This window comes from Salarias fasciatus, chromosome 2 (genome assembly GCF_902148845.1).
Source record: "Salarias fasciatus chromosome 2, fSalaFa1.1, whole genome shotgun sequence".
Classification (NCBI taxonomy): domain Eukaryota; kingdom Metazoa; phylum Chordata; class Actinopteri; order Blenniiformes; family Blenniidae; genus Salarias; species Salarias fasciatus.
The window spans coordinates 20112640-20126039 of record NC_043746.1 but is presented as its reverse complement, the minus strand read 5'-3'; the positions used below and the strand labels follow the sequence as shown (position 1 = coordinate 20126039).

Genomic DNA, 13400 nt, shown 5'->3' with positions numbered 1-13400 from the left:
CATCAATTAATGCTACTTCACTACTTCTCAAAAAGAGCCACACAGTCAATGTTAATGTGAAATCCAGCTGAAGAACATTTAGATTTTTCATTTTTTCTGTGCTACATTTGGCATGTTGTAGGTTTTGTTGTGATCTCTGTTAAACTTTAGTGTTTGATGTATTGGCTTGAGACTGCAGGTATTCAACAACTTCATTCTTTACTAATAGTGACTCTTTAGTTGGACCAAATCTTCAAAATAAAAAAAAGAATCTATATTTTAATGTTCTTTTTGGAAGGTTTTTATAATGTAGCATGAATAACGTGTTCAAAGTCTGTTGTGTTCAGGTTATCTTCAGCATTAGCTGGTTTGGCTTCTGCAACTAGTTAGTGCATCTACAGGTTATAAAAGGTAACAGGACAGTATCAACGACTGATCGTTATGTGTTCGGAAAAGGAGCTTCAGCTTGAGGCCCAAATCTTGTAGAAAAGAGGGACCATTTTTACATCTCATTTTAGAGCAGAGCTGAAACTGAAATGTAAAGCTCTGCTGAGTCAGAGGAAACAGCTGCTGCAGTGCAGGAGACATTTCGTCATATCTATTTGGTCAGATGTGCTGCATTTTGTCGTTGAATTGATTGAACCTTGTTAATTCAGCCAATGATTAATCGAGCGCCTTCTGAGGAATGAAATTTCAAGTTTTTGGGATTCAGAAAATATGAAACTGAAGATGAGTAGCAGGAAAAAGGATACAGCGGATAATATTGTTTCAGTGTTTAAGTGGTCCGTCATATTGTCAGATATGTTACCCTGTTGTGAAATTGTTTCAGATTCGTATCACTCCTGACTTTACATCAAATTAATTTCACCCATAGCTACATTCCCAGCTCATGCGCTCTGTGTATTAAATACATAACTCGTATAAAACGGACATTTGTCTCCGTACATGTGTATCTGTGTTCGCTGTGTATGTGTTTTTCTCTTATTATGAGATTGTCAGAAAATGAAAGATCGCCCTGCGAGAGCCCATGCAGTACATTTATTTACAGCAGAAACTCTTCCAGTTTGTGTGCATGAGCTGGTGACAGGATGTGCGTCTCCCCAGCAGAGACCATCAATCTATGGTGATTTGACAGGTCTCCATGGAAACGGTCAAACTTAACAACAGCATCCTGTACCACCTCCAGTTGGACCCCACGGGTAAATCATTGTCAGCGTACCCACCATACTCGGCGTAATGAATTCTCTGCTACACTTTCTCTCGTCACGCATTGAGTTGCAGTCAACGCCGAGCCTTCACCAGATCAGGTTGCTGCCTTAATGTTATTTTAATTGTCTCTATTTTTAATGAGAGCGGAGCGTTTGTCTTTGCCAAGAATGAGGTCTGTCACTCCTGATCAAGAACACTACCTACTGTTGTATGATAAGCATGTTGATCAATTTATTTGAGTACAAGCAATAGTGGAAATACTGCAAAGAGTGTCATGGTTGCACCTATAAATTGTTTCGTCAAACATGAATTACCACACATTGTGGATGCAACATGATAATATGATTTTCTCCCCCCCCCCCCCCCCCCCCCCCCCCCCCCCCCCTTCATCCCACCCCCCCATCTTTACAAGATCCAGCAAATGAGAAACGGAGCAGGACACTCAACCATTAATTTTATTAGTTAAAATGAGTTTACGCCGCCCGATAATGCACTTGTACATAAAACGATCCTGTGCACTTTCCCCTCAGATGAAGTGCCTGTGGTTTTAACTGCTCTTTGTCATTGCTATAAATACGCGTGAAGTGAAAAGCTTGGCTAATAGTCTCTGGAGCATACCACCGCTGCTTGGCATGCCTTGCCATCCATTGCTAAGCCACATCAGTCAGACACCTTGTTTATGCATCTGTTGAGGGCACTCAGCAATCACAACTTGACGGCCTCATACCTTTTTAGGAAGCTCGGAGCTCGTGCGACGCCGTCCCCTCGCCACGCCGGGCCCCGTTGTTCTGACGGACGCCCGGCGCTATGAATAGAGTGATGTCTCATTTTATTGTGGTCGCTGATCTGCGTGGAAGCGATTTGAGCGAGGGCTGACGGAGGTCTTGTGACTGGACCTCATCAGTAACCTTCCAGGTGACTGAGGGCTAATTTGGGATCCCGTTTGTGGACTTGCCAGCTGCCACCCATCAGGATCAGGAGTTATAGGCTGTGACTATCACATTACTCTGATACTCAGCTGCCAACTTTGCAGTAATTGCAATGCAGTTTGATCCTGAATGTTATCATCGGGTAATTCTCTGTCACTACATTGGTATTTATGTATTAGTAATGGAGAGTGTGACCTCTGTGGTCTTTATTAATCCTTTTGTTGGATATAACTCTCCACCCCCAGCTGCTTGTTAGCCACCTGTCTGGACGGCTATTGTTTCGTCTGGGTTGTTGGCATGACCTTTAATTGATATTAGTGCTTTGACAGTTAGTGGTTTGGCAAAAACATAAATCAAGATCACATTGTGCTTCGCTGCATTGTGTTATGTGGCTATAATGCAAAGCTGCACACGTCCTCTGGTTTCACATTGCGTAAGTCATGGGTTTCATGCAGGTTTAGGGGCTGCATACACAACAATTTCATCTTCAGCGGACCAGACCAGTAAAATAGTGCTGCGGCTTTTCTTTGTTGTGGAGCAGAATATACATGATAAGATTATCCTTGTTTTTGCAAAATGAATCAATTACTACCAAAAATGACAACAATATTAACATAAAGTCAATGTTTATGATACCTTCTGGTGCAAAATACAGTAAAGTTTCCAAAAGAATTTTCAGATTGCTGTTGCATTATGCATGCATTGTTTGAGTAGGTGTTGTGTTTTGTCTGCTACTCTTAAGAAATCGGTTATATTGTTCTCTTGAAAATGTTTACGGTTTGCTTGCTGGTTTGGTCGGCCGGATTGGGGCTTTTTGCAGGCTGGTTTTGGCCCACAGTTCTTATGTTTGATCTCCGTGGCTTAATTTGAGTCTTTCCAGCACTTTTCTTTGTTTCATATATTTATAGAATGTATTGTTTTAATTGGCCCACTGGTACAAATCATAAGGGAAAGTTACTTTAGTGCAGAAGTAATTTAATTGTTTGATATTTATTTCACAGCATTTAGTGGAGGTTTTCTATAAATACTCCTGAGTTTCCAACAAGTTGCCTCTGAGATCTTTTCTTGTATCATTTGATAACATAATTACTAAAGAGAGCAGGGTTGTCTTTTTACCGGCCATCCCAGTTAAATGAAACGCGTTGTTTCGTAGTTCTTGGCATCAACCCGTACTGCTGGTGTTCTCATCACTGAAGTCTGCCTAGGCTCCGGTCTTGTGGGACTGAAGGGAAGACAGAACAGAACAGAGCCGTACAGAGACAATCACAGAAAGAGAATGAAGAGTAGAAACATTTGCCATCTTTTTTTATAATGGAATAGCGTCTCTGGGAGTTGTTGCCTCCTCTTTTTCTCGTCTGCGTTAAATCTCAGTATGATGGGTGTCTTCCTTTCTACAGCATTAAATCTGTCATGTGCATCCAACTGTGAGCTCACAACCTTTCAGAGCTGAAGTGGTACTCGTGAAAGCATTTCCCTGTTTGTCTCTTTATGTATACGCTATTTGCTTTGTGTCTTTGACCAGCCAAAGAAGAGAGATCTGTTACGTCTAAACAGCAAAGCAGGGTTTCCTTTGTCTGCTGTCTGACGCAGGACTCTCGGATCCAGTTGTGGATGATCTGTGGCCCTTATCGTGACGAATTTTGCCGTTTTAGTGTGAAGAATAAGTGTTCACATTCCACACGTCTGGCACGAAAAACTAACTGCTGTTAACTAAGTGAACAGTCAGGAGGTTAATTAATTTCTCAGGTTGGGAATATGATGATGTTGCGCGCCACCATCTGGCCCCTCGCCTGGTTCAGATGAGTGAGTGCTCAGCAAGTCGCCATGCTCTCTATACATTTCTCAGTACTATCTTTACATTAATAGTCCAGTGCTGAGCTCCCCACATTATTTTATTAGTTTATTAGCTGATAGGAGTGAGATTAAAGGCTACAGGAAAATTGTACGACTGCGTTGGTAACAGTGTCATGGCGGTGTAAGCCCTGCTCTGTGGCTGAGAGATCACAAGTTTGATCCGAACAGCTCACACAGAGTCAGAGTCATTACTTAAATTACACAGTCATTATTTAATGATTCCCTTCTCATAATTCTGTGTTTGAGTTGGCTTGATTACACCTATGCTCTGTAATTGGTATAACGTTCACACCCAAAGACCGAGATCACTGCTTGCATGTAATTTGAGGAGTGCTGTTGTTTCACCGCCTGCCGCTGAATACATTCATCAGTGGTTTGTTTTTTTTTTATTTGAAAAAAAAAAAAAAGTTGTCATCAAAGATAAATGAAGGATTTTTGCTGAGTTTGTTTGACTCCAGTTGCACGGTGGCTCACTGAGTTTCAGTGCTTATTGTAATGATCCCGTTCTCTCCTGGCTCACTTTACCATTAATGGCGCATGCTGATAATACAGCCTTGATTTAGGATCGGCTCGGAATCCTTTGTGGTATTCCTTGCGCTGCATCTTGAGGCCATAAAGTTTGTCTGGGCTTATTGTCTTCATTTCCCTCATTTACCCCCGCAGCCCTTCTGTCCTCAATCTCCTCCTGCTATTTATTTTCTCCCTCCTCTGGGGAGTGATACTGAATGACATCGCTCCTCCCTCTGACCAGATGTTAAAACTTAAACACACCATTCATCAGTCTGCAGACGCATGAGTAACAGTGGAGACAGGGGCAATGACCCAGCAAAGGCATTGTTAATACACAGGTTTGCACAGTCACACACTTCAGCCTCAAACTTCATCGCTCTTCCTTCATTTCTTCTGCGGTGGGTAAAACGTTTGAGTGCTGCTTCTGTTCAGTTCATAGCTGGAATCAAGCTTCAGATGCATGATAAAATAACCATGCTGCTGCTGAAACCTGTTTCATTGAGACTGGATTTGTGGAAAGCTTTTCTTCAATTTGCCTCTGAGCTTTTACCGTAGCAAAGCTATCACTCAGGTGCCAGATCAGGCAGTGAATTTCAAATGAAATGTCCTGGATGTAGTCTGCCATGTAGTTTGAAATCACACATTTGAGTATAACAGTTTTATTCTTACCTGACGCACTCTTTGTCCACGGTACTCATCGCATTTTCTCCACATCTTTAGAAGTCTTGTTTCGTTCTTCATGGAGAAAATGTGAAATTTTTGTATCTCTGAGAGCCAAACTGAACCTCTGTCCTCCAGCTTGACCTGAACCACCTCTCTAGCCGCTGAATATGTGTGGTTTTCTTTTCCTGCTAGCTGTTCGACGCTGTTTCAGTCTCTCCGTGGCTTCCTCTTGCCTGTCTTCCTGGGAGCGCTTCATGCCATTTCACGACTGAACGGCTGTCTCTTTAAATGTATACTGCGGCTGTTTACTGGAGACAGAGTTAACACTGGCAGGGTAATGGATTTATTTCATTCTCCAGACTATTGACGGTCATCTTTAAAGAAGTGTGACAGATGGCTGTTGAATAGAGATCGACTGAAGAGATGTCTGCGTGCATGTGTGTGAGCTCAGTTGGGAGATCTATTTAAACTGACGGCAGCAAACAGTCGCTATGCCTAAAACTAACAAATCTGCCACCCACACATTTAATGTATTTCAGAACCTTATTCCTCACATTGCATTGCCTGGATTGTAAAGCACGGTTCAGCCTATTTTCTGACACGGCTTATTCTTTTTATTGTAGATGCATAAAAAGCAAAGCATGTGTGTTTCACATGTTGGAAATTTCACTGACTGCAGCTCGATAGGTCAGAGAAAGATGAAGGCCCCATTCACACGTTTTCAAGTGAAAATGCAAAACTTTTGTGGCATTTGAGGGTCCGTTGACACAACATTGGCGTTTGGCCACTGAAAATCCAGATTTTTGAAAGTGTTTCAACTCTGTCTCCTTGTAGATGGAAGTAAACACAGCTTTTTGAAAACGCTGCTATTGTCATATTAAATTGTGATTTTGCACATGCACGAGGTGATGGACAATCGGAACAATGGCGGCCCTTAACAGCCGAGCAAACTTGTGTATTTGCCATTGCTGATATTTACATCTTCTTCTCTGAGCGCATATGGTTTTGGTTCATTGGCGTTGATGTGGATTACAAAAACACCAGCAGCACCAGTTTCAAAGGTTGCCATGTAAACACAGAACTTTTCTGAAGCAAAAATTACCAAAAATAGCTGAAACTGTTATTTTTCTGGCGGCCCCTGACATTATTTTCCTCAATTTTTCTCACTTTCTCTCCGAGTGTCTCACCTGTCACTCACTGTTAAGCCATTAATCAATCTTGTTATTGACCGATTGAAGCCATGAAAACTGTAGATGCAGTTGACACAGAAATCTATAATCTCATTACATCTGGTGTGACACGAAAACCAATGCGTCTGTCCTTGTTGTGATGAAAATATTCATCTGCAGCTGTAATTGTAGAACATCGCATCCTGTTTTTGTATCGGAGAGTACTTTTGACAAAAACGGGCTGAAGTTCAGTGACGTTTCTATTGCTGTCTGGGTTTAAAACTGATTAGAGTCCTTTCCACCTCTGATAGAGCCACAGTAAAGTGGGGCTTCTGATCTGCTGTGCCATGGATGGAAAACAAATCCCAGCATAAAGAAGTGTCATGAATTTTTCATGAATTTAGACCCGAGTCCTTCCAGGACCATGTTCTGAATTACAAACAAACACGTCCCTTAAAGAGCACGGAATAGCTGCTACATTAGGCGGAAAACATCAGCTAAGTTGGTTGTCATTTATTTAGACACGAACACTCTCTTTCGTCAGACTGTTGGTTGTTTTTTATTTATTTATTTTTTTAATCTTGACATGTAAGTGTCCCCATTGTTATGCATATGTGATATGATGAAAATAGAACTGCTGAAGAAAACATTGCTTCCACCGCGCTGTGATAAATTGGCCTCATTATGCTGTATACCCCAGCTTGAATTTTTCTCCCAACAAATGATGGGCTCGCCACAGCTACATCTCGGTTAAAATTAGAGTGAAATGCTGATTTTGTGGATGTGCTATTTTGGGAAGGGGCAGTTTTCCCTTTCCCTCACGTTAACGATCTACACGTTACCTGAACTTTTGTTTCAACTTCCCGTTTTTCTATAAAGTTTTGGCCTTGTTAAAGTCGACCTTGATTGGTAAAGAAAGGAATGGTACATGTGTCATCGTGTCTAAATATTGATTGAAATGTCAGCCAACTACTGTATGCTTGTGTCTGTTTTCTGCCAAGGGGAGAAAAAAAATCCATTTGCTCCATACCTCGACATCTCGGTACTTTATTTCATGGTTTTCAGTATCTTTAAGGTTTGCTTTTCTCAGTCGTTCTGGTTTGTTAACTTGGCATAAAGGCTTCAGCTAATAAATATGTTCTTCCTGTATTTAATTAGTTATTTTCTTGATGGTTTAATTAAATATTTATGCAGTGAAATGTCAAAACTGTGAATAATTTCTTTTTCAAAGGGTGGTCTCCTCGATTGCATTTTCATTTTTTCAAAAAAAAAAAAAACTAAAAACAATTGAGTGCTTGCATACATTACGCTGCCCATTAGCAATGATTAATTATTACAATATTTCTTGGTGTGATTTATGTTTACATATTATTCCACATAAATGTAGTTTATTTGAATCAACTTCAAGGGTCCGTGGTGCAGAGAATTGAAGATGTTCACAGAGTTTTGAGCATCAGCGGGCCTGGCGTTCTGCATCGTGGCTGCAGAAACTTTTGCGTTGTCTGATAGACCCCATGCTTGCTCTGGTCATCTTTGATGCAGGAAATGGAGGGTAAAAAGGGCAAACTGCAGCAGGGACGCCTGCTCCCCCACCTGTCCTGACCTTTGGAAACGCTAGTTAAGAACATTTTGAAATCTTCCACTGAAACCTCAGAAGTCGCTCCATTATAAGAATGTGCTTCTATCTGTCTGTCTTCCAGGACTCAACACTCTGCCCTTCGATCCGTCAACCAACAACGACCCTCTCCAGTTCAACGGTTCAAGCGGACCACTGGTGACTGATTGCCCACCCTTGGAAAACACTACTGAGAATAGCAAGAAGAGAAAGCGAGCCAGCCTGCCTCCAGGTATCGAGAACAGCTCTCTCAGAAGTGTTGCGCCGGTGCTGCAGGATAACGCCGCGCTCTCAAATCCACACCACTTTGCTCTCATGTCAAGTTTTAAATGCGAGTGTTTGTAAAGCCTCCGTCCAATCAGGAGAGCTTTGTTGCAACGAGCTTCATGTTCCCACCACGAGATTCTCCTGCTTGATCCTTTCCCCCCCAGTAGCTGTTATGGGAATTGTTGCATAACCGTGTTATTTGGTGGCAGTATGGGGAAGAGAAAAAGCAGCTTAGGTCAATCTTTGTTGTTTTTTTTTTTTTTTTTCGATTACCTTGCCATGTCCTCAGGCTCTGGTTGTCGAGCCTCTTTGGAGGTCAGGCAGCTGTTCTGCTGTGTGTGTGTGTGTGTGCGCGCGCATGCATGTGTGTGTGTGTGTGTGTGTGTGTGTGTCTGACTGCCTGCTGTCTGTTATCATGCCAACTCCACCTGCCAATAACGGCACAAGCACGCCTTCAGACCCGTCGCCTAAACACTGACCTGCCAGCCAGGCAGGAACACACAATGAGAGATAATGTCTTTGCACATGCATTGTTGTTTTTTTTTTTTTTTTTGTTCTTTTGTTTTGAAAGAAGCCACTGTGAGTAAACCGTAATTTGAGTAAGTGGTGGGTTGCCTGGTAGTGTGTCAAATTAGAGAAGGAATTTCTAATTAAAGAATTAAAGAAGGACTGACTAATTAATTGCTTTGTAAGTTACAGAGAGAAAGAGAAGCCTCAACACAGAGGTTTCATGTGCCTTGCTTTCTTTGCGACGCTAATTGGACAGGATTAACGCTATACACATTAGCGCTGGCCTAATCAACTGCTCCCATCTTTTTCGTCACATCTTCACATGGAAGAGTTCACGGCTTGGTAGCGTTTCATTTCATTTTAATTCACCGCGTCAATTGACCACGTGAAAGCCTAATTGGGCAATGCATCACAGATAATCGCGAAACGAATAATCGTGATTGAAAGGGTGGATTCTTTTAAATTAGGGGTGTCATACATAAGGTCCATGGGCCAAAACCGGCCTGTGAGAGGCATAGTGATGAGTGCGCAGTGTTGTTTTAGATAAAAAAGAAAACTCAAACCGTTCGTGTTAAGGAGCTGCAACTACAAATGAGGTGTTAAATTGGTCTGCGGAGGACTGACGGCAGTTCTTAAGTGACCTGGAGAGCACGGAGTGAATCAACAGAAATCTACTCGAGCCGAAAAGAGAGGCGCACCGTCACTGCCGGGGTGTGATGTCTCAGTGACATTTAGCTGCTGAAAGAGAAAAAAATCAATTTCCTTTTGGAAAACTTCCATTCAGAACAAGACGTGACCAGGAGAATCTTCCCCACGTTCGTCCCATTTAAACACATTTAAGCTATAATTTACATTATCAAAAAGCTGCAAGTGTCAACTGTCTCGCAGATTCTGTCAAAAATGTATGCAGCAGCCCTTTGTGAAAAGAAGTTGTGTGTAAATGCAGGAAAACATGCAGTCTTTTGAATATTTGATTCTGATTTATTTATAAGCTGTGAGCCTCTTTGTAAGATTTCCCTCTACAGCACCACAAGCCTCGTATCCTGCAGTAACAGTATCATTGATATTATGCAAAATCACTCTGTCAGTACACCCAGTGCAGGATTCCTCTGCCATTGTCATCACAGAAACAGAATATTTTATGTGCTCATCTGCTCTCTTTTTTTCAAACAACTTTATTGAAGGCAGAAATATTCCGAAGTTTGAGAAAGTGAGAATAATGAAGAGTTTTAATTTCTCTCGTGGAATGATTTTTTTTTTTTTTTTTTTTTTTTTTTTTTTTCTGAAGCTCAGGTTTTTTTTAGCATGAGCTCTGAAGTGGATTAAAGCTCTGCTTCTGGCTGTATCCATTGTCGTGTTAATGGGGGCTTCGAATATCATGTTACTTAAGTGAGCATGTATTTGAATCTGAAATACTGAGGAAACATGCAAACTGGCTCTTTTTGCTCTACGGTGACTCTTCTAAACATCATGCTGCTCGAATGCATTTCCTTATGATAGGATATTGCTTTTAGCTTCAGGAAAGTTACTTGCTTAAGTCGAATAAATATCATTGTGTGTTCAGTTAACACGGAGGATTAACGGGAGGCGGTGTTTGCCAGTGGCGTTTATTTTTCTGAATAGTTTGTCAGATTCCACCCGCTGATAGCTCCACAGTCACTCCAGGCTCATGTATTGTACATGAATTGTCTGCATTGAGCTTTAATCAATCTTCGGGAACTGTGTTGACATTTTTCTCAATCAGTCAGCGACAGCAGACAAGCGACATAAATGAACATCATTTATTTCATCTGGACTCATTACTGGCTGAGAGACTACTGCTGCATTTACATCTTTATGTTTCATTTACATTTGTATTATTTGTTACTGAAAAAGCCTCATGAAGAAATGTCTTCAGTCTCACTGTCAGAAAGGACCCGGCAGGTAGAATCGCAGGCAGCCATCGTTTGTAAATCTCAAATCCAGCCGCTCCCAGTGACTCTGTGCTTTTGCCATAACCCATCAACACAAGTACGCATGTAGCTGTGAAGCACACTCGTGACATGTCACCGTTCTGATGGCAATTACGCCTCCGGATGAGCTTTGACTCGACCCCACCTTGACGTGAGACCATCAGGTAATGCTCCTCGCCGAGCCGAATCCCCCCTTGAAGGAGCTGGAGGTAAGTGGAGGTCCCGGGCAGCTGGGGAAGTGGATTTTATTGACTTGGAGGGTTTGATTCTGTCTGCATCCCCATCGTCTTCCGTCTCCGTCAGGTCCTCGCCCGCCGATAGAGCACCGACTCATTACCAGCCGTACTGATTGAATCTCGTTAAGGGACCCTAATGGATAGATTTTTCTCATTACAATTGCTGTTGCACTTGATAATCCATCATGCAATGTGTGCAAGCAGCCGTAACGACACTTATTCTTCTCTTAAGAATTACACAGCTGCATTTTCTTTCAATAAGCGATTAAGAATTTAAGAAGGCAACAAGCTGGCTCTTTGACGTGGCCCTTGAGGAATTCCAGTCATTCCAGCCCTAATGACGCCCCGCTGATATATTATTTAGCGATGATCTTTAAATGTCCACACCAAACGCCAAACAACAAACTGCCAGATACAGTAATTAAGAGCCCTCAACTCTTGTGAACAGTCGGAGGAAAATGTTTGAAGTTCCATTGATATTCTGTCCGCTCACTCGCCAAATCGCCGCTGTTTATCCGGATCCACTCACTTCACACCGAGAGTGTGACTAACATATTTTCATTAGAAAGTTACAGAAAATTGGAGTCCAGTGGAAATCATGCCTCCTAGGTTGAACTTGAAGGTTTATTAATTGTAGTTAGAAGAGGGGGGAAAAAAAAAACTTGATTTTCTGTTTATGGGACTGAAAAGCTGAGAGAATCCAACATTACACTTTAGTGCTCTGACTGGCATTGGAGACATTTTCACCTTTCCATGTTTTTTTTTTCCTTCGCCATTGTCTTTCCTTATTTATGTGTATTTGTCTGGCCTTTAACAATCCATAATAATTGCTGCCTTGGGGCTTCAAGCACACAGCAAGGATTTTCCTGACTCAGGATTTTCCTGACACAGTAAGAAATGGTCATTTCACTTCTTTTCCTGCTGTGTTGCAGCTGCAGGTGGTGAAGACAATGAGCTTTTGAGATGATCTTTGTGTTTTTATTAAAGCAGTATGTCTTATCTTAGTATAAATATGCATGTAAGTAACAATCACAGCTGGATTCTGGTTCTGTTGATCATTCAATCAATATGTCGATTGGCTGGTCGTTAATTAAAAGTAACTATTTCATTGTCAAAATTAAACCAGCAGTTCTTCATTCTAAAGTTTTTTTTTTCTGTAAAAAGGGGGTTAAAAAAATTCTCTTTTAAAGCGGTATTTGTGATTGAGCCATTTTTCAAGCAGCGAGAGTGAGGAGCTCCACGGCTGCAGGAGGTCTTGTCTGCTTTGCTAATGAGGTGTGTTTTCATTCAGTGCCTGCAGCACTCCTTAACTAACATCCTGCACATTGTGTCTTCAATGAGACAGCTTGAAAACAACTTGGAGGAAATGTGCTCCCATCGCCCAAAACATACGTGTGCGACATCAGGACAGGAAATGATCTGTTATACGTACCTGCTAAGAAAACCTTTCTCCCCCCGTTGCCACACTTTAACATCTCCGTTGCTTCCACTGAATTCTGTCTTTGTGTGGAATAGCCTCATGAAGGAGAACGTTTGGTCTTTTCCTGAATTGTTTTGAAGTAGCGGTACCTCTATAACAAGGTTGTTTGACAGGAAAAGTCTTGTGTAGTGATTAGAGTTGAGCTTTATTTTTACACCGAGGATTATGTGTATGGATTTATCCAAAGCATTTCCGATGCAGCATCAAAGAAAACTCTTCATTCACGTTTCTTTTTTTTTTTTTTTTGTTCTTCCCTGTGCATGAAAATCAATTAATTAAATTATAACACAAATGTCAATTCTCGCGTCGTTTTTGCCAATAAAAGAAATGTGCTCTCACCGATCCAATCTCTTATGCATTAACCTTTAGTGGAAGCTAAAAGAGAAATTGAATAAAATGCTATTGATTCTGCAGGGGAAAGGTTAATGTCATTAAAGTAGTGAAATAAAGAATACATGTTTTGTAGGTAGATGGTTCTCAGATAACTGCAACCTGCTGCCAAAGCATGTTGCAGGATGGGATTTATGTGCATCCATTTCTACGTCCCACAAGGAAAATGTAACAATAATGGCAAAACATTAAAATGCCCCTGTGGAGCTTGTTAAACAAATAAAATATTAACTGTGGTTAGTTTTCCCTCACCAGCTGATGATATTTATGTCTCCACAAGGCCTAACACCAAGGTTTTATTTCCATTTTTTCCTTTAGATGTGATTCACTTTGGTTTAATATGGTAAAATTATAGACTCATGCAGAAAATAAATCATGTGTGAATTAAAATTTTATAAATATCTGTGTAATCGTTTGAAATCGAAATGTACTTCATCTTAACGTAAGTTTCTTTTTGACCTGGCTTCATTTGAAACTTTAAAGCTTAAGTAAAAAATCCACCTTCGTTGCCTGCACAGCGATGAGGGTCTCAACTGATGTAAATTTAATCGTCCAGCCATGTCCGAAGGTCTGTACAGCCCAGGATTTATGGCTGCAAGCAGCGAGTGGACAGGTATAAACAAGTCCACCAATGTAG

At 41.3% G+C, this 13400-nt stretch overlaps 1 protein-coding gene across 2 annotated transcripts in view; it reads left to right on the top strand.

Moving 5' to 3' along the window:
- enox2 (ecto-NOX disulfide-thiol exchanger 2) overlaps positions 1-13400 on the top strand; it is a 172746-nt gene that overhangs the window by 75486 nt on the left and 83860 nt on the right. For both annotated transcript variants that reach the window (XM_030101680.1, XM_030101689.1), the window contains one exon: positions 8014-8160. In XM_030101680.1, coding sequence (XP_029957540.1) covers positions 8014-8160 — 147 coding nt within the window. The remainder of the gene's footprint in view (positions 1-8013; positions 8161-13400) is intronic.